Raw genomic sequence first — 22,453 nt, forward strand, 5'->3', positions numbered from 1 at the left:
TCCCCCAATGACACAATTGCCTTGAAAACATGATTTTCTCTTGCATGAGGTTTCTTTGAATGGCGCATTATAGCAAAACTACACATGATTTACACTAATTGAGCTAAAAATACGTGTCATTTTTCTATGACTAAAGATGCAATGGCCTCCATAAATTTTTATGGCAACCATGGTAAAGAAAAGCTCGATTAATCATTAATATTTATTATATTTTCCCCTTAACCGTATACTTGTATTAGTAATAAAAATAGAAACTGCTGGAAATACTCAGCAGGTCAGAAAGCATCAATGTGGAGAGAAACGGAGTTAAGTTCAGGTCTATAGTGTAGTTTACAGATACAGAGCGGATCCAGGTCATTCGGCCCACTGAGTCCGCGCCGACCACAGCAATCACCCATACACTAGCTCTATCGTACACACTTGTTCTATTGTACACGCTAGAGGCAATTTACAATAGGCAATTAATCTACTAACCTGTACATCTTTGGAATGTGGGAGGAAACTGGACCGGGGCAAACCGACAAATAACACATAGTTTATCTGCTTTTCTTTGCTTATTAGATAGAAGCAGAACTAGGTTTGGAGGAGTTTTTAATTATTAGGTATAGATTGTTTAAAACCCGGCATGTACAGAAAGTGGATGTAAAGGCACCAGACTGTGAGCCTTAGCCCTCCTTTCTCTCGTCCAGGATATCTGTGATCATGGCACTGCTTTTTATATTCTGAAGAAGGCAGCCAAGACTTAATGAGGAAATAGGGAGGACTCTTTAGTAAATATTCACATTTGGAATATGAATTATGTTAAATGTTAACTAAATAATGTTAATAAAATTGCAATGAAATAGTCTTGAAATCCAGGAAATACACTACACTTGATTCATACTTAATAACCTTTCCTCCCTAGCCAATAACTTGTTATCCAAGGTTAGTTAGGAACAATGGCTCTCATTAATAGCCCAAGTGCAGAAGCTGCTTTTGCTTCACCAAAGGGGTAGTTAGTGAGTAATACCAACTTTTGTGATGAGCTCTAGCATTGCCTGGACTTTCAAAGTCACTATGCCCAACAACTTTAATGCTATTTTTAAAAAAAGACACAAAACACTGGAGTAACTCATCGGGTCAGGCAGCATCTGGGGATAACATGAATAGGTGAAGTTTTGGGTTGGGACCCTTCTTCAAACTGATGGGAGTGGGGTGACTGGAGAAAGCTGGCAGAGTGGAGGGGCAGGCCAAAGTCCAGTGAGTGATAGGAGGATACAGGTGAGAGGGGGTGGGGCTGATAGGCAGATGGTAGGGCTAAAGGCAGAGATGAAAAGACAAAAGGTGTGAAATAAGGATAAGATCATGTGATAGGAGCAGAATTAGGCCATTCAGCCCATCGTCTACTCGTTTCCTCACATATCCCAAAGATATGCGGGTTTGTAGGTTAATTGGCTTCTATAAATTGTTCCTAGTGTGTAGGATAGAACTTCTGTCCCATTCAATCATGGCTGATCTATCTCTCCTAACCCCATTCCCCTGCCTTCTCCCCATAACCTCTGACATCTCTAAAAGAGGGGTGAATTGTGAAGCCAGAGGAAGGGGAGAAATGGGTGAGAATCCAGGTGGTTCCCTGGGAATGGGGGGGGGGGGGGGAAGCATGTTTTTTAGAATAGTTAGCTAAAGTTGGATAATTCAATCTTTATTCCTTTTGGTTGTAAGCTACCCAAGTGGAATACGAGGTGCTGTTCCTCCAGTTGGCATGTGGCCCCATTCTAGCAATGGAAGAGACCCAGGACAGAATAGTCAAAAGGAGAATCGGAAGGAGAGTTAAAATGGTTAGCATCTGAGAGACCCAACAGGCCTTGGCGGACCGATCTGCAAAAAGGCACTTTGTGTCATTTTTTTGTAAACCAGCATCTGCAGTTCCCCTTGTATTTATTATGCTACGCTCAACTTTCAACATCTAGCCGTTGTAATGCTGTAGTGATTGATGCTTTCTCCTGCAGGAGCAATGTTACATCTTTTCCATTCAAAGCGGGTTACAACCCAATGGTAGAACATCGTTTTTCAATAAGAAGATTGCATTTTCATGTTCCTTTCCATAATTACAAAAAATGTAGGCTGGATCACTGGTGCCAACTGTTTATCATGCTTTAGTTGAGATGTTAAATTGGAGCTTCTCAGATAGGTGTCAAAAGTGGCACTGCTTCAAAGAGTTGGGATTTCTCCTTGACATTCCTCAAACTTTATTAATAGTTTAGTTTAGAGATACAGCCTAGAAACAGCCCTATCAGCCCACGGAGTCTGCGCCGACCAATGTTCACCCGCACAGACGTTCTATCCTACACACTAGGGACAATTTATAGAAGCCAATTAACCTACAAACCCACATGTCTTTGGGATGTGTGAGGAAACATTGTGCCGCCGGCATAGATCTTTCAGTCATAACTTAATTGCTGTCATAGCCACAGACGGGATTCCTCTTTTGTACCTGGCTATCAAATTATAGGTTGGTAAGACTATGTCAGTGGTGCTCATGACTTCCGTCAGGAAAGTGTGCGCAGCTACCTTCCTTACAGTTGCCTAAACTATCTCCAAATTGTTGTTTGCTCTATGCTACAGAAAAGTATCATGAGATAGACATCATTTACCACCACTTATGTATGAGAAATATAGGGTCCGAAGAGGCAATGAAAACAAGAAGTCATAGATGGACACAGCACTGAAAGAGCCAACAGGTCCATTTCCACCATTAACTAATATACACCAATTCTACATTATTTTTATTCTCCCCATGTACTCATCAACTCTCACCTCCGATTCTCATACTCATCAACTCTCTAGGAACAATTTTTAGAGGTCAGTAAACTTGCCAATTTGCACATCTTTGGTATTTGGAATAAAACTGGCACAATCAGGAAAAACATGCAAACTCACAGTACCTGAGATCAGTATTGATTCCCGGTTGCTAGCATTGTAAGGATGAGTGAGTATTGACCATACCACAGGAGATAATTGCAAGGCTTTTTTTTAAACAAAATAGTGGAGGACACTGTTGGTTATAGAAAGAGGTTAATTAATTAGAATCTAATTGATACTGAATTGTTCCCATTACGGAAAAGCAATCATTCTATTTTATTAAATCATGGTCATCAAACTATTTTCATGCATTATTATTCTTAGAAAATTGCATTTGATATTGATGTAGTTGGTGATGGGTTGTCAGCAAATGTATGAATAGTTTCCTGCACTTGAGAGGGGGGAATGATGCCTTTGTTCCCTTCCACTGGATGCACCATTGCCAGCATCAGAGAACTTTGTGTTCTGTTTCCTCGTTGCAAATATGGTGAAAATAAAACCCTTCGTGAGGTTCAGGTTACCTGCCTTTTTAATTAACGTCCTGAATTTGCAATGTCAACCCTATTCTTCACCTTTTTCTCCCTGATAACTTTTTTAGCCAACACTTTATTGGCAATAGCTCTGCAACATCACTTTAAAATGCTGTGGAAATGGAATAACCTGCAGGCGATTATTTATTGCCATTATTTATGTTTTTTAATGCTTGCCATCGAATTTTGCGCCAGTACACCAGTTGCTTGCAGTGTACTTGAAGAGAAACAATCACATGGATAATCAAATTATTGGGAATAAGATTTACTCTTATGAATGAATCTGGTTAAATACTCTGATCAGAAGAAAGATCAAGTGAACAGCAGTATCAGTTGCTACCAAATGTGACGTCAGCCTGAGGAAACTATTTTGCTTGGTGCGAAAACATTCTTGGTGGGGATATTATTAAACTTGGTACATTAAAAGCCACGCTGAAAATGTAAAGTCAGGCTCATTTACCAATGGACTTTAAAAAACGATGAAATCTATATTATAAGAAAGTATCCTCTGAATCAATAAAGTATCCACCATCTTACATCATGTTTATATTAAAATCTCTATCATTCTTTCCTTACAAAGCAACTCTAAAATTTTGAGACTGTCTAATTGAATTGTTTGTCGGAAAAAAAACTGCAGATGCTGGTATAAATCGAAGGTCAAAAAATGCTGGTGTAACTCAGCAGGTCAGGCAGCATCTCGGGAGAGAAGGAATGGGTGACGTTTAGGGTCGAGACCCTTCTTCAGACTGATGTCAGGGGAGGGGGCGGGACAAAGAAAGGATGTAGTGGGAGACAGGAAGACTAGTGGGAGAACTGGGAAGGTGGAGGAGATTGAGGTTTCCCTCTCTTAATTGAATGGTTTTGTAGTTTAAGTTTTATATTTATTGTTCCAGCAAATAAGTCCTCTGGTAACGTAGATAATGCAGACCAAAAAAAGACCAAGACAAAATTGAAAAAGTTTCTGACACGAAGGCCAACACTCCAAGCTGTGCGAGACAAAGGCTATATTAAAGGTAAGAAAACATGTTACACATTTGTTGAAGTAGTCCATTTCAAAGTACGAGTGAAACACTTTCAGATTTATCTGATATAAACATATGACAAATTGCTGTAGACTTTTTTGTTTTTATTACGTAATGAAACCAGTGGATTTCTCCTCCCATTTTTTCCCCCATGAAGTGCTCAAGTCATCTAACGCCACCTGCAGCTCAGGAACTAGCAGCTTTCTTCATAGGTCTTTATCAGAACTGCTGTTCAGGCCACAAGAAGTGCATAGTTTCCTTTTAATTTGCTTCCTCTGCAAAAGAATGTGGGAGTTCAGCTGAGTGAGCAAAACAACCTTTGTCTTTCCAATCAAAGTCATTGTTGCTTCCTGTTAATATGCCCTGAACTTGTGGAACTGTTCAAACGCAGATATTTTCTAAATGAATGAAGGGGAGTAGATAAAGTGCATGATGCAGTAAATATATTTCACTCTAATCAATCTGAAATTATGGTTCTTGGAGGCCCTTGCCTGTTCTTATTAAAATATTGCTGAACTGACTAAACTTTAATAAAAACCTGTTTCCATTTAAATAATTTTCCAATAAAATTGTTACATTATATTATATTGTTATATATATTATTATATATGTTATTATTGTTACATTATATGATATTATATTATGTACATTTTAATATATGCTTCCTGGATAATAGGGCCTTCTTTAAAAAAAAAAGCTTGTCATCTAAATTATATTTCAAATATGAAATGCTATTTAAATTTTTTTTGGCCAAAATTTTCTGGTTGGAACAAATGAATATTATTTGCATCTTCAATGTGTGAGTGTTGTTAGGCTTACGATTCTTATCATAAAATGACGGCCACTATGTAAAACTATTACCAATAACTTTTATTTTTATTTAGATCAAGTGTTTGGATGCGATTTAAGCTGTCTATGTCAGAGGGAAGGCACAACTATACCTAAATTTGTGACGATGTGTATTGATCACGTGGAAAAGGAAGGTATGCAGTCTAATTTGTTTCTACAAACTATTTCACCAAAACCTGGACGATGCTTGTGGAATAATTTCTAAAGAATCCAGAATTGTTCACCTAATGAGAGTAATTGTGCATATTTCAGTGGATACATCCTTTTAATTTCATCTTAAAAGTAGACTGATCACATTTTTTTGCAAAGTAATGATTTTCAATATTGATTTTCAAACATTGAGCATTTTATATTTCTGCAATTCAGTCTCCGCGTTCTGTTCCTGTTTATGTTGATTCATCTTATTCCATCAGGCTTAAACGTTGATGGTCTGTATCGAGTAAGTGGCAACCTGGCTGTTATACAAAAACTGCGATTTGCCGTCAACCATGGTAAGTTATATTATTACGTGATTTTTAAAAAAAAGATTATTAAATCCTTCCATATAGTTAGCAGCAGAACCTGATCGTTTAAATTTAAGTCCCGACTCTGAATATTTATACCTGTGTTTCTCTTTCTTCATTCACCAAGGGGTGCAATAATAGTCCACAGCAGGGCGCCCTCTGGTGTTTCTTTCCCTCTCTGCAGCTGGATATGAAATCTGATAAATTTGAGAACGTAACACGTAAACATGAACTCAACATAAAATCTAAAGCTTAAATCTGTAAAAACCCTGGTGATAATTTTCTTTTATAAATTAATTTACATGACATTCCTTTGTTCTTGCCATGCAAATTTGTTGCCATACGATAGCCCGATGTGAATATAATTAATTGTGACATCTATTAAGTGTCATAGAATCATACAGTATAGAATCGGGCCATTTGGCCCAACTTGTTAACGCCAACCAGTGGACACCCACCCTTCCATTTAATCCCATTTCCCAGCACTTGGTCCAGAGTCTTTTAGGCAATGAGGTGATTCAAGTGCCCTTCCAAATGCTACTTGAATCTACCCTAGCTTGAACTACTCTCAGGCAGTGCACAACAGGTACTTAACACTTTGGGTGAAGAAGGTCCCACTTATATTCTCTCTGAACACATGCAAAATCTCCTCTTCGTTTGTGGAGTACACTTTCATCCACCCCTCCACTGAAATCCAAATACAAAGTCAGGTTCCTTTGTGAATACTAATGGAAAGGATTCATGTGGGACCTCAGCTATACCTTCTGGCTCCTGCCCAGAATGCCCATGCTTAGTTTAGTTTGAACAGCATGAAAACAGGCTCTTCAGCCCAACGAGTCCATGCTGACCATCGATCACCCGTTCGCACTCGTTATATGTGATCGCACTTTAGTAGTCACTCCCGTCACACGAGGGGCAATTTACAGATGCCAATCAATCCACAAACCTGCACATCTTTGGGATGTGGGGGGAAACCGGAGCACCCGGAGGAAACCTACACTGTGACAGGGAGAACATGCAAACTTAACAAAGGCAGCACACGTCAGGATTAAACCTGGGTCCCTGGTGTTGTGAGGCAGCAACTCTGTGCCGCGCATGTTGTCCCTACCTTTTCCCCTGGTTATTCTTTTGCCTTTCATATACTTTAAAACACCCTCAGATTTGCCTTAATCGTGTCTGACAGTAGTTTTTTAATAATCCTTCTTATCCTTCTTAACTTCCTTTCTGCACACTTAGAGTCATAGAGTCATACAGCATGGAAACAGGCCTTCTGCCAACCAAGATATATTCCTGAGCTGGTCCCATTTGATCTATGTATCCTCAAAACCTATAAAAGACGAAATTGCAGAGCATTTGGATAGCAGTAACAGGATCGTTCTGAGTCAGCATGGATTTACGAAGGGGAAATCATGCTTGACTAATCTTCTGGAATTTTTTGAGGATGTAACTAGGAAAATGGACAGGGGAGAGCCGGTGGATGTCGTGTACCTTGACTTTCAGAAAGCCTTCGACAAGGTCCCACATAGGAGATTAGTGGGCAAAATTAGAGCACATGGTAATGGCGGTAGGGTACTGACATGGATAGAAAATTGGTTGGCAGACAGAAAGCAAAGAGTGGAGATAAATGGGTCCCTTTCAGAATGGCAGGCAGTGCCTAGTGGGGTACCGCAGCTATTTACAATATACATTAATGACTTGGATGAAGGGAGTAAAAGTAACATTAGCAAATTTGCAGATGACACAAAGCTGGGTGGCAGTGTGAACTGTGAGGAAGATGCTATGAGGTTGCAGGGTGACTTGGACAGGTTGTGTGAGTGGGCAGATGCAGTTTAATGTGGATAAGTGTGAGGTTATCCACTTTGGTGGTAAGAATAGGAAGGCAGATTATTATCTGAATGATGTCAAGTTAGGAAAAGGGGACGTACAACGAGATCTGGGTGTCCTAGTGCATCAGTCACTGAAAGGAAGCATGCAGGTACAGCAGGCAGTGAAGAAAGCCAATGGAATGTTGGCCTTCATAACAAGAGGAGTTGAGTATAGGAGCAAAGAGGTCCTTCTGCAGTTGTACAGGGCCCTAGTGAGACCGCACCTGGAGTACTGTGTGCAGTTTTGGTCTCCAAATTTGAGGAAGGATATTCTTGCTATTGAGGGCGTGCAGCATAGGTTCACTAGGTTAATTCCCGGAATGGCGGGACTGTCGTATGTTGAAAGACTGGAGCGATTAGGCTTGTATACACTGGAATTTAGAAGGATGGGAGGGGATCTTATTGAAACATATAAGATTATTAAGGGGTTGGACAAGTTAGAGGCAAGAAACAGGTTCCCAATGTTGGGGGAGTCCAGAACTGGGGGCCACAGTTTAAGAATAAGGGGTAGGCCATTTAGAACGGAGATGAGGAAAAACCTTTTCAGTCAGAGAGTTGTAAATCTGTGGAATTCTCTGCCTCAGAAGGCAGTGGAGGCCAATTCTCTGAATGCTTTCAAGAGAGAGCTAGAGAGAGCTCTTAAGGATAGCAGAGTCAGGGGGTATGGGGAGAAGGCAGGAACGGGGTACTGATTGAGAATGATCAGCCATGATCACTTTGAATGGTGGTGCTGGCTCGAAGGGCCGAATGGCCTACTACTGCGCCTATTGTCTAAAACCTTTCCTACCACATACCAGTCTTTTAAACATTATAATTGTACCCACCTCCACTACTTCCTCTGGGAGCCCATTCCACATACCCACCACCTTTTGCCTGCCCCTCAGGTCCCTTTCCCCTCTAACCTTTTCACCTGTACTATCTAGTTTTAGACTCCCTTACCCTGGGGAAAAAAACTGACAATCCATCTTAACTCTGCCCCTCATGATTTTATAAACCAGAATAAAGCCAACCACAAGTATCCTGTGCTCCAGAGAAAACCAGTCATCCTTGTTAATCTTTTTTTATACTTCTGACGGGCCTCCACTGTCACGAATTCCCTTTTTCTGTCAATTCCTTTTTTCTCTTTTCGAGCTCCCAATATCCCTCGACATTCAGGACTCCTTATCCTTGTTACTCCTGCCTATTCTCTGACAGGAATGTGTTGGCCTTGATCTCTAGTTATTTCTCCTTTGAGACTTAGCTGCAAGTGGATGCTCCCAAACTCCCAAACTACTCCTTTACGTTGACGAGATTGAAGTGTTCGAAACGTCAAGAGTTAGGAGTGTTTAATTGTCATATGCACCAGGAAAAGAACATAAAAATTCTTGCTTGCTGCAGCTTTCCATGCACAAGAGTACACCAAATAAAGAGCAATAAATAATAATACAGTAAATGATCATTTATAGTAGGCTATCAGACATTAACAGTGCGTCAAAGTATGTAGTGCAATCTATAAATAATCTATAGTTGTTTGTTGCTGAGGTAGGGTTGTGGTTAGGATGCTACTTAAAACTTTGAGTACATCTAGCGATATTCTTCGGATTAAAATAGATGCAATTTAGCTTTGAATTCCCTTGCTGTGCACTTAGCTTGTTCTGCCTATTTATCTGATTGTTTCTTTTCTCCGTGAATGTTCTCTCCACCTGAACAACTACTCTGAGTCTCTTTCCCCCTGCCAAATCAGTTTAAGCCTTCCACCACAACACTGGCAAACCTCTCATCAAGGGATCTTGCTCCCACTCTGGTTAAGGTGCAACCCACAGATCCCACCTTTCCAGAAACAGTTCCAATAATCCAGGAACCAAAGCCCATTCTCCTGCACCATTCTTTAGCTGTGCATACCTCTGATGTATCCTTCCAATCCAATACTCAATGGTTTGTGGCACCACAAGCAATCAAGAGATTACAAGCTTTGAATTCAACTCTTTAATGTACATTGTACAATATACAGTTATGGTCATTGACTCCAAAAAGTGGGTACCTAGCTAACTATGTATATCATGACCTCTGGCTGTTCACCCTCCCCTTTCAGGATGTTCTGTAGTCTCTCCAAGACATCTTTGACCCTACCACCAGGAACACAACATAACAACGTAGAGTTTGTTTTGCCACCGTAGAAATACCAGCTGCCTCCCTTTACAATAGAAGTCCCACCACCCTTCTGTACAGCAATGCCCACCATAGTGCTCCAATCTGGGCTTTTAGTGCTGTTTTCCCCAGGGAGGCCATTTCTTCTGTGCCAAACAATCTCCTACATGTTGGGTCAGATTGACATCTCAAATCATCAAGTTTTGTCTTAATATATTTTAAGACATGGATGATGCTCATTTTTCACAAGCAAGGAATATGATGAGCGAAATAGATGAACTCAGAGCTTTAATTATCTTTTGGGTTTATGTAATTGTTTCCATCGCTGAAACATGGTTGAGGGACTTGTAAGGTTAGCAATAAATTAAAAATCAGATTACCAAGTCTGTCTTAGTATATTCTTAAGACATGGATGCTTTAGTTTTAGTTTTAGAGTTACAGCGCGGAAACAGGCCCTTCGGCACACCGAGTCTGTGCCAACCAGCGATCCCCACACACACAAACACAAGCCTAGACACACTAGGGACAATTTACACTTGTACCAAGTATTCAGACCTAAGCCAATTAACCTACAAACCTGTATGTCTTTGAGTGTGGGGGGAAACCGAAAATCACAAAGAAAACCAAGGTGGTCATGGGGAGCACATACAAACTCCGTACAGACAGCACCCGTAGTCGGGATCAAAGCCGGGTCTCTGGCGTTGCAAGCGCTGGAGTGCAGCAACTACCGCTGCCCCACTGTGGGTGCCGCCCCTAAGGATGATGCTAAATTTTCCCCAGATAGCAGCTTCTGGATGCTTCTTCTTGAACCACTGTAATTCCTGTGCATTCTCATCATAACAATTATATGTATCATGTACAACATGTAGGTGAACTATTTGTTGTGATATTGTTGACTTTATCTTTACGACAAATGAGATCAAAGAGGAGAGAAGATCTGCTGATGTATCAGTCGGTTACTGCAGAACACCATGTGTCATTTGATGTGAGAAATGAAAATCCAGAGGCAGGATTGATTGTGCCTCTGAGCTTCCAGGGAATTGGTTGGTTTTTTTTCCCATTTTTAAAGATGGCCATTGCCTGACCTTGCAACTGAGAATGCTACCTGCCACTTATTAGAATAAATCCGGTTATTATCCACGTCCTAAAACAGGTTGGCCTGTACTCCTTTATTATCAAAATGACTTTATATATGGCGAAAGTGATAGGACAGTCAGTGTACAATCACACGCCTTGCAATGGAAGAGGAGAGTTATTGTGAGTCAGTGAAGGAAGTGGACAGAGGATGCACCTTTAAAGTTTTTCAGGAGCTGCAGTGCTTGATATTCAATTCCAATGAATGCCATTGGCCTGAACTGACACGCGTGTTGGACTCGTACTGTTAATTGGATGATCTGGGCTTCAAAATAAGATGGTCAGCCTACATCTTTAGTTTAGCGATACAGCATGGAAACAGGCCCTTGAGGACTACCGAGTCCACGCCGACCGGCGATCACCCGTACTGCTAGTTCTGCTTTATCCCAGTTTCGCATCCTACACACTAGGGGCAATTTACAGGCCAATTAACCTACAAACTGGACGTCTTTGGAATCTGGGAGGAAACCCATGCAGTCACGGAGATCGAGCAAACTCCATTCTAGACAGTACCCGTAGTCAGCATCGAACCCAACTCTCTGGCACTGGAGGGTAGCAACCATACTGCAGCACGACAGTCTTAATCAGTAGGAATTTGAAGAATCCTCTGGCCGCCTTGATAATTCATGACTGTTCCTGCTTACGCTATTGAAGGGATCTTCAGGAAACCGAATAGCCATATTGGGACAAAGTCTGCTATTTATTAATGGAAACTTGCATGTTTTATGTATTTGGCATATTCAGGTTTATCTGATAATTTAGTAATAAGGAACGGCAGATGGTGGTTTACAAAAAAAAGACACCGTGCTGGAGTAACTCAGTGGTTTAGGCAGCATTAATGGAGAACATGAAAATTATATCATTGTCAGTGCACTATCTGGCATTTTACAATAGAAGGAAATTTCCAGAGATTAACCTTACTATCACACCTTTCTTCATTGGTACTTCCAATCTCATTTGATTCGTCATAGGTATTTAGCTAATCTCCAGGGATGCTGCCTAACCAGCTGAGTTACTCCAGCACTTTGTCTTTTATGTGAAAGTTTATCATGGTTGTTGGTTTTATGTGCCTTTCTCTGGAACCTATATAAAATTCAGTTTTCACTTGGCACCTACTGTTTTTTCTTTTCATTTAAAAAAAAAATTGGGATCAGTAGAATGAGAGCCATTGAGTCTTGCTGAGAGCCCAAAATTCTACAGAACGTTATTCATTATCCACAATCATGCCTGATTACTCCCTAAGGAATGAATAGAGAAAGTTTTGCATTTTTGAGGGCGCTCTTGAAATTGCAAGCCTCCATTTGTGTCAGCATTACAGAAGAGATTTTTCTATTCTAGGCATACGCACCACCGTCCCATAATTTGAGAGCAGAAATGGGAGGACCAAGAGTGGATCAGACGAGAGAGGAAGAAGAGAGAGAGAGAGAGAGAGAGAGAGAGAGAGAGAGAGAGAGAGAGAGAGAGAGAGAGAGAGAGAGAGAGAGAGAGAGAGAGAGAGGAGAGAGAGAGAGAGAGAGAGAGAGAGAGAAAAAGAGAGAGAGAGAGAGAGAGAGAGAGAGAGAGAGGGAGAGAGAAAAAGAGAGAGAGAGAAAAAGAGAGAGAGAAAAAGAGAGAGAGAGAAAAAGAAAAAAAAGGGGAACATGGAATTACCTAAAATTGTAGAATTCAGTGTTCATACCATTGAGTGTACATTACCCAGGTAGAATAGGAGATGTTGTTCTTCCACATGCCATTGAGTTGGAGATGACCGAGGTCTGAGCTTTAACTTTATCTGGACCAGTCTTGATTATGGTCCTTAGAGAACAAAATAGGTTTTATTCTTACAAATGACCAAACCTCCACGATAGACTTTAAAATACTATGTAGTTATGAATTCTATTTTGTTTCTTATCTTAATAAACTGTACCTTCCTTGCAGATGAAAAGCTGGACTTGAATGATAATAAGTGGGAGGATATTAATGTCATTACGGGGGCACTCAAGATGCTTTTCAGAGAACTAACAGATCCACTCTTCACCTTTCATCTTTTTAATGATTTTATTAATGCAATCAGTAAGTAAAAATAAATTCATGCAAATGTCCTATTCTCACTTTAAATGTTCATTTGCTGTGGATTACAATTATTATTTGTACGAAGCATTGAATAAATCAACATTTAAGTGACCATATGGTCAACAAATTGTCATTGTTTTTTTGCTAATTACAACTTTAAGTCCAGGTTCTAGGTGCTCAATCCTGCAAATTATTTTGCTTTTTACAGCAAATGATTTTTTAAATTATTGGATTCCTTTAAGCATCTTCACATTCTATGCATACCCTGTGCATTTGTGCAAATTAAAAGCATACTAGAGGTGTTCCATGAGAACTCACAACATACTCACGGGCGGCACGGTAGCGCAGCGGTAGAGTTGCTGCTTTACAGCGAATGCAGCGCCGGAGACTCAGGTTCGATCCTGACTACGGGTGCTGCACTGTAAGGAGTTTGTACGTTCTCCCCGTGACCTGCGTGGGTTTTCTCCGAGATCTTCAGTTTCCTCCCACACTCCAAAGACGTACAGGTATGTAGGTTAATTGGCTGGGTAAATGTAAAAAATTGTCCCTAGTGGGTGTAGGATAGTGTTAATGTACGGGGATCGCTGGGCGGCACGGACTTGGTGGGCCGAAAAGGCCTGTTTCCGGCTGTATATATATATGATATGATATGATACTTATGCATACCATAGTCTATTGCAAGATATTGTATAGCTTTATGAATCCATAACTTAATGCCCTTGACTTTTTTGGTGCACAAAAATTGTTCTAAAAATTAGATAGGAACTGTTTAACGATGTTCTCCAAATCGGACCACCTATTCAAACTAATCTTAAAATAGATTAAAGGCACAATTCTTTTTGCTATATATTTACTGTAAAATTTAATCTAATCATTCAATGGTTCATTCCATTTAAAACAAAACTGATGTATATGGTCGAAAAACTATAGTCAGGCAAAAGTATTTTGGAAGAATGTTAACTTCCTGATAGAGATCACGTGCTGTTAGATTCAATTCTTATTCAACAAAATATTTCATACTTAACATAATGAAATAGTTCCACCTAAGTAAATCAGTGCTCACACTTCATATTACTGCTTTTATCCATCATTCCACAAAGCGTTATAAATAAATATTTAAAGAAGGGTGTGATTTTGTGTCTAATGTCAATTATTATGGTTACTTCATCGTAAATAATCTCCCAGGATGCGTTGGCATCTCACTGTGCCTCATGCAGTGTCTTCAACTCATGAAAACTGGAATTGCAGATTGCTGCAAAGTCCCAGTTGATGATAAGGCACTTTAGATCTTGAAGAGTGGAACCAACAGTCTGTCTTAACCAGTGAGATTTAAGGATAGACAAAGCATTGAAGTGACTTAGAATTAAATTAGGTACAAAAAGAGAAGAAAAAAAACTGATTGGACGTTTATAGATTCACAAGGAACTGCAGATGTTGGAATCTTGGAAAGACAAAGCACTGGAGGAATACAGTGGAACATCTGTGGATGAAATGGACAGACGACGATAAGGGTCGGGACCCTTCTTCAGTCTGATAGGAGTAAGGGGAGGGGGAAGCTAGAAAAGAGATGTGGAGGTGTGACAAAGCCCGGCAACTTTTGCAGATGACACCAAGATTGCTTAGGGTGCTGCCTGGCCCGCTGAGTTACTCCAGCCTTTTGTGTCTGTCTTTGGTTTAAACCAGCATCTGCAGTTCCTCCCTACACAATGTTATAATAATCCTCTAAGATATCCTTTAAGAAAATAGTAAATCCGATTGTGTTTGAAATACTCGTGTCAGATTGGTTTGCTACTGTTTTGAAATCCTACATTCACATAATTTGCCTTTTTTCCTCCACCAGCTTGTAGTACACACCGCTCAGCCAGACGGTGGCATGTGCTGCTTTACAAACTTCTTGCGTTCCTTCAGCAAATTTACTGTAGTTAATTTTTGATCGAAAATATAATCAAAAATAAGTCAGCGTTAGATATCTTCAAAAAGGATAGCAATGCCTCTTTTGACACTAAAACAATCTTTCTGAGTTGATTGATTCTCCCAGTGTTTTTTTTGGTTTTGAGTATTTAGAAATATAAAAGAAAAGATGTGATGTGGTTAACCTCTCAATCATATGAAAAAAATAACAAATTTGTTGTCCATTCATGAGCTCAAATGATGCGAGTTGTTTTAGCCTATGAAAGACTATCAATATGCAGGATTCTGGGGCGAGATAGCCAAATTGAAAGATAAATGATAAAGAATGGAAAAGACCTGACAATTTTTGCTCTGTTGTTGAGGAATATGTTAACTAGGATGTTGAAAACCAACCATGTAATCTTCTTTGGAACAGCCTTAAGAATCCTCTGAAGGTTGCAACTATCAAAGTGAGGATTATCACTAGCATCAGCCGAGCTCTATCACTGCTTTTTGTTTCATCATATTATTTGAAGTGTGGCTGATGATTGTAGTGTTTGGCTGCAGTGACCACAATGAAGCTGTCCATGTATACATATTGCTAAATCTGGAAAACACTCAGTCTTAGCCTGACGTTCATGCCACACAAATATCCGGAACTGATGATCAGGCATACATATCTGCCTTTCGGGAAATCCAAACCCTAACCTTTTCAACGGCATAATTGCCTCTGAGTCCCCTCTAATCAATCCTTTACATCATGAAGTTAATTTTTGTCCTCGAATTGAAGCAGTAAAACAAATAATGGTTACTAGAGCAGGTGGGAGATCATAAGGTCGTAAGTGATAGGAGCAGAATTAGGCCATTCAGCCCATCAAGTCTACTCCGACATTCAATCATGGCTGATCTATCTCTCTCTCCTAATCCCATTCTCCTGCCTTCTCCCCATAACCCTTGACACCCGTTCTAATCAAGAATTTGTCTCTCTGCCTTAAAAATAACCATTGATGGCCTCCACAGCCTTCTATGGCAAAGAATTCCACAGATTTACCACCCTCTGACTAAAGAAATTCCTCCTCATCTCCTTCCTAAAGGAACGTCCTTTAATTCTGAGCCTATGACCTCTCGTCTTAGACTCTCTCACGAGTGGAAACATCCTCTCCACATCCACTCTATCAAAGCCTTTCGCTATTCGGCAAGTTTCAATGAGGTCCCCACTCATCCTTCTAAACTCCAGCAAGTACAGACCCAGTACCGTCAAATGTTCATTATATGTTAACCCACTCATTCCTGGGACCATTCTTGTTAACATGCTCTGGACCCTCTCCAGAGCCAGCACATCCTTCCTCAGATATGGTGCCCAAAATTGCTCACAATACTCCAAATGCGGCATGTCAATACTTAAAGTTGATATTCAGCCATTTCAGGGCAAATCAATGCCTTGATCTGCACTCCATCCACTGACTCACATGGTTGTTGTAGTGGTTGATTTTAATTTCCCCAATATTGACTGAGACTCCTCTGGTGCTAAAGGAATAATGGGGCAGAATTTGTTTGGTGCATGCAGGAGGATTCCTTGAAACACCAAGTCTGGAGTCTAACCAGAGGGGTGGGCCACATTAGACCTTGTATTGGGAAATGAGCCTGCCAGGTGATCACTGTTTCAGCGGAGAGCATTTTTGGAACAGTGATCATAATGTGATCGCAGGAGATGATGAAGGTGATTGATGAGGGTAGACATTAGATGTTATCTACATGGATTTTAGTAGGTTATTGAATAAAGTCCTCATCATAAGCTGGTCCAGAAGTTCAAGATAGATGGGATGTACTGTGAGCAAGTTTGGGCCCCATATCTGAGGAAGGATGTGCTGGCTCTGGAGAGGGTCCAGAGGAAGTTTATAAGAATGATTTCAGGAATGAGTGGGTTAGCATATGATCAGCGTTTGACAGCACTGGGCCTGTACTCGCTGGAGTTTAGAAAGTTGAGGGGGGACCTCATTGAAACTTACAGAATAATGATAGGCACAGATAGAGCAGGATATGGAAACGATGTTTCCACTGGTGGCAGAGTTTAGGACCAGAGGTCATAGCCTCAGAATTAAAGGGTGCTCTTTTAGAAAGGAGGTGAGGAGGAACTTCTTTAGTCAGAGGGTAGTTAATCTGTGGAATTCATTGCCACAGAGGGCTGTGGAGGCCAAGCCAGTGGATATTTTGTAAGGCAGAGATAGACAAATTCTTGATTAGAACGGGTGTTAAGGCTTATAGGGAGAAGGCAAGAAAATGGGATTAGGAGGCAGAGATCAGCCATGATTGAATGGCGGAGTGGACGCGATGGGCCGAATAACCTAATTCTTCTCCTATAACTTGTGAACTTATGATCCATGTGACTTGGTCATTTGTCCTTGCTGAGTCAGCCCAATCGGGGCATTATGTCCTGCCAGGAAGTCATGTTGCTACTTTATTCGACTTAGGTTAGGCTGCATTTGGAATATTGTGTGCAGTTCTGGGTGCCCATTACATGAAGGATGTGGAGGCTTTGGAAGAGGGTTATCAGAATGCTGCCTGAATAAGAGGATATTAGCTAAAAGGAGAGGTTGGACAAATATGGATTATTTACTCTGCAACGTTGGAGTTGAGGGGAGACCTCATTGAGAGATATAAAATTGCAAGAGGCATGGATGATAGGAACCTTTTTCCGAGATTGGAAATGTCAAGGACTACAAGGCATATCTTTAAGATGAGAGGGGCAAAGTTTAACGGAGATATGCAGGGCAATCTTTTTAAACACAAAGAGTGGTGGGTGCCTGGAACAAGCTGCTTCAGTGAACGAGATGCATGGGTAAAGGTGAAGTTAGATACGGTACAATTGTGGCACTTAAGGGGCTTTTAGATAGGTAGGGAGGGAGACGCAAAATGCTGGAGTAACTCAGCGGGACAGAGAAGGAATGGGTATGGAGGGATGTGGATCATGTGCAGGCAGACGAGATTAGTTTAGCTTGGCAGCATGTTCGGCACAGACATTGTTTGCTGAAGGCCTTTTCCACCGAACACCGTTCTGTGGGCAGGGGTGGAAATGCTAAATTGGAGACAGACTAATTCCAACAGTATTAGATAGGAGCTGGGGAATGTGCTGGAGTAGATAAGGCTGTTATTGGGGTTCTCATGTGCAGGAGAATATTCGATGTTCTAATTGAATCAGTTAGATCTGTGGAGAGAAAAGTCATGGTAAATGTTACAGGTTAATGCAATTTACTACAATGTTTTCAAATAATATTCTCTTACCTCTTGAATTTGCAATAAACCATAATGACATTTCATAGATAGGAAAGAGATGTGAATGAAATTCTAACTTAAATGCACAAAACCCATTTTTGCCTAAGAAATATAATACTGTAATTAATACAGTATGTTTTCTAAGTAAAGTTATACTTTAATAATAACAAGGAATGCTAAGTAAAGTTTTGTTTGCGCATGTATTTAATAGCAATCAATTGCCAATTATCTGTAATGTCTTTCAGAATCTCCAGACTACAAACATCGTATTCAGTGTATTAAAGAACTAATTAGGCAACTACCTAAACCAAACCATGACACTATGCAAATTCTGTTCAAGCATCTTGTGCGGTAAGTGTGAATTTACACTGGAACGTTGCTTTGATCAAAGGAATACGATGGCTCTTGACCATGCCTGATAATTTGGGACTGAAATTTTCATCTTTCAAAATTTACATTTAAAACTATTTTGCTTCGGTAAAGCATCACTTTCACTTAGTGCCTTGTTAAATTACAAAGTTCAACAGTACAATAAATCAGCGATGACTTTTGGCTGATCTAGGCATCACAAGGGCGCATGCTGGTGCTGAGGTAGAGTTGTTATCTTACAGCGCCAGAGACCTGGGTTCGATCCTGACTACAGGTGCTGTCTGTATGGGGTTTGTACCTTCGTCCCGTGACCTGCCTGGGTTTTCTCCAGTTTCCTCCCACACTCCAAAGACTAACAGGTTTTTAGGTTAATTGGCTTGGTTATAATTGTAAATTGCCCCTGGTGTGTGTAGGATAATGTTAGTTTACGGGGATCGCTGGTCGGCGCGGACTCGGTGGGCCGAAGGGCCTGTTTCCACGCTGTAAACCGAACTAAAAGTGTGTCCTGTTTGTTAGACTTGTTCCCGCATGTTTAAATGTTGGAGAAATTACCTACTGTATTGAAATTCAAGCTGCTAGCAATGCACCATTGAGGTCATTTAACATATTAGTGAGCAACAAGGCACGCATTCTATATCCTTATCCAAGACCAAAAATGTAAACTTTTGAGGAGGATGGATTAGTGCGTATAAATTTGATCAAATCAGGAACAGAGAAAAGAGAGGGAAGGAAAGGTGGGATTCAAATAGAAAGAATAAAAAAAGGCAGGAAGAGTTTTTCTTAAATTGATTTTTTTAAAAATGGTTCACAAGCTAAAGGAAGGATATTCCACGCATTTTTTAACTTTCTTTGCAAGAGGTTAATTCACACTTATTAGTTGTTGTCACACTGTGGATAGGATAGTCCAAAAGTAAGTACTAAGCTACGGTGAGTTTAACTTCAATTAATGTGCGACAACACATCATAAAGATCAGAGATTAATGCACGATGCTAAAGGAGAACAGCGTGAATTGTTCAGCAGAGTGGAGCTCACAGTTCACTAAATACCGCTTCCACTTTAAACATTACTTGTCAATTTGTACCATAATAATGAACACAATTATCTCCTCAACAAAATTTGGAGAAGTATTAACAGTGATTGTCTCATGACAATTCATTGTTCTTGTGTCAATCACAAATACTGTATGTTCAGTGTTGATGATGGTCTGTTCCATTTCTTAAGGATGCTACTTGTGTGTTTTATTGTTCCTAAACAAAATAATGCCAAATAGTGAAGCTATTTCTCCAGCTAGGCCCCCTATCAATATAGCGCAGTCCAAAATCGACTAGAGTACATCTAAAATGCAGAACAAAACTCCAAAATATTGTGATCTAAAGAGTGTGCCTTAATGTTTATCTTAAAGGGGCACTATGCAATAATTTCAAACAGATTGGTAAAATTCTCTTAACACTTCAGGATTACCACAATGACAGTACTATAGATTATCAGAACCAGAAAAGCCAGATTGTTGATCAAGCATTGTTATAATCCAGATAATTTTATCAGGGGCAGCTAGTTCCACCATTAAGTGTGAGTTAAAAATAAAATTGAAAAGCAAATAACTGGAAAGGGCACAACAGGTCAACAGACATTTGAAAGATATAGGATAATATTTGGGGTTTTTTATTCTATTTTACTAATCAAAGTAAGATGCAACGATGTGTCACTACAACATTTTGAGTATGCACATGTCGATGATTCTGCATGATTCTTGAACAATGTTATTGTTTCTAGGGTCGTGGAGTGCGGTGAAGTAAACCGGATGACCACTCAGAGCATTGCCATCGTATTTGGTCCCACGCTCCTCAGGCCTGAAAAAGAGATAGGCAATATTGCTGTGCACATGGTATACCAGAATCAGATTGTGGAGTTGATCTTAACAGAATATGAAACCATATTCGAACGCAGTTGAAATAAATTGTAGATGGAACACAAATTTACCAAAACCCACGTTTGGGAAACAAGAGTATGTTTTAAGTGGTTTTTTTTGCACTTTGAGTCCACCGGAAAACTTTGCACTTGTTCTCCTCTGGTTTAAAAAAAAATGATATGTATTTTTTTTCCCAGTTGAAAGCAGGTGTTTTGCATTAGATGTACTAAAGGCATGCAGAGAAACATGCGAACTGGTTCTAACAAATTGTGGAGACTTAAGCATACAGTAGTTACGTACACTGGGTTATTTTGCAACCATATTTGATGGGGACTTAGCAGTTCTCTTTTATACATGTGTATGTAATTGAGGAAATGTCCATTTCCTGCATATAGTTGGCAGTCCTCACTTGCAGCCTTTTCTGCTGTTTGATATAGCAGAAATTTCAATACTGTATATTGCTGTTGAGTCCTTTTACTGAAGCGTTGGGCAGATTTCGTGTAATTTATTTTTTATAGGTTTACTTGAACGGCAAAAGTGTTAAATGCTGATTCTTCCTGGTTGATGAGTGTGGATAGAAAGCAATGCTGCATTTGCTGTACCTTCAGCCTGCTGTTAAAACAGGGGTTATGATCACACCCAGTGTTTGAAAAACTCATGATGTACAGATGAACAAAGAATATATGTTAAAATAACATGCCCTCAACCAATCTGTATATATAGTCTATGTATAGTTCCTTAACAAAGTATGTTTTCCATACAGTAACATTTTCTAATCAAATTTTGCCAGCTTATAATAAATTTGGGGGTCAGTGTACCAGCTGAGATCAATACTAAGAGCTTTTAAGGGTATTTTATTTTTCATGACAGGCAACTCAAGGGGCAATTCTTAGGCATACTAAGAAGATGTGTGCACTTTTTAGCTAATGGTAATTTCCATGCAGGGCAAATCTTAACCATTTGTATTTCAAATGGTACTGGAAAGTAATGTGTAGGCTTGTGCTTTCTAGGTGCACTACAACAATAGCTGTTTATTTAAAATGTACAGGCAAAATTTTGAAAAAAATCTGCTTAGCAATTTATAAGTGCTAACATTAAAAAAGAATCATGTATGCACTGATGGGTATTATTAAGGCAGATACACTTGAAGCTGAGTTGAATGTTCTCATTTTAATAGTGTGGACTTGGTTGTGTTACAGGTTTTTTTGGAATACTACCTGTTTCTGGGCACATGATCTGAAGAATTTTTTGAATGTATTTTTTTAAACTAACTGCTGTATGTCAATATGCTAATCAAAGATTAAACAAAATGAGACAAAGCAATTGTTCAGTTCATTTATTTCAGAATCCTGAATGTATTTGCTTATAGGTGTGTGGGAAGGAACTGCAGATGCTGGTTTACACCAAAGATAGACACAAAAAGCTGGAGTAACTCAGCGGGTCAGACAGCATCTCTGGAGAAAAGGAATAGGTGACGTTTAGGGTCGAGAACCTTCTTCAGACTGAAGAGTCAGGGGAAAGGGAAACGAGAGATATGGATGTAGAGAGATGTGGAACAAATTAAAGATATGCAAAAGAGTAACGATGGTAAAGGAAACAGGCCATTGTTAGCAGTGGGCTAGGTGAAAACGAGTGTAGATAATGAGCCTCAACAAGACGACTTTGGAGCTGGTACAACTTGGGTGGGGGAGGGATGGAGAGAGAGGGGATGCAAGGGTTACTTGAAATTAGAGAAGTCAATATTCATACCACTGGGTTGTAAGTTGCCCAAGCGAAATATGAGGTGCTGTTCCTCCAATTTGCGTTGGTCTCACTCTGACAATGGAGGATGCCCAGGACAGAGAGGTCAGTGTGCGAATGAGAAGAGGAATTAAAGTGTTTGGCAACCGGGAGACTAGGTAGGTCAAGGCGGACTTAGCGAAGGTGCTCAACGAAACGATCGCCCAGTCTTGTAGGTGGAGATGGTCGAGTATTGGACTGACAACTTGGGTTCAAGCCACACTGGTGTGATTGTGAACCCACATTCACCTATTGTAATGAAAATTGTAAAATCAGCCCATAGTCAAGTTGTAGCATTACTGTTGTCCT

The 22,453-nt window shown here is 40.1% G+C and overlaps 1 protein-coding gene across 5 annotated transcripts in view; it reads left to right on the plus strand.

Moving 5' to 3' along the window:
- Positions 1–21,682, plus strand: part of LOC144608144 (rho GTPase-activating protein 12-like) — a 131,370-nt gene extending 109,688 nt beyond the window's left edge. For 4 of the 5 annotated variants that reach the window (XM_078425561.1, XM_078425583.1, XM_078425575.1 and 1 more), the window contains 6 exons: positions 4,265–4,384; positions 5,278–5,376; positions 5,656–5,733; positions 12,789–12,923; positions 18,332–18,437; positions 20,230–21,676. In XM_078425561.1, coding sequence (XP_078281687.1) covers positions 4,265–4,384; positions 5,278–5,376; positions 5,656–5,733; positions 12,789–12,923; positions 18,332–18,437; positions 20,230–20,407 — 716 coding nt within the window. In that variant the 3' untranslated portion in view covers positions 20,408–21,676. Of the gene's footprint in view, positions 1–4,264; positions 4,385–5,277; positions 5,377–5,655; positions 5,734–12,788; positions 12,924–18,331; positions 18,438–20,229 lie in introns of all 5 variants that reach the window. The other variant, XR_013549171.1, reaches the window with a different exon arrangement.
- The last annotated feature ends 771 nt before the right edge of the window (positions 21,683–22,453 follow it).

This window comes from Rhinoraja longicauda, chromosome 2 (genome assembly GCF_053455715.1).
Source record: "Rhinoraja longicauda isolate Sanriku21f chromosome 2, sRhiLon1.1, whole genome shotgun sequence".
NCBI classification, from domain to species: domain Eukaryota; kingdom Metazoa; phylum Chordata; class Chondrichthyes; order Rajiformes; family Arhynchobatidae; genus Rhinoraja; species Rhinoraja longicauda.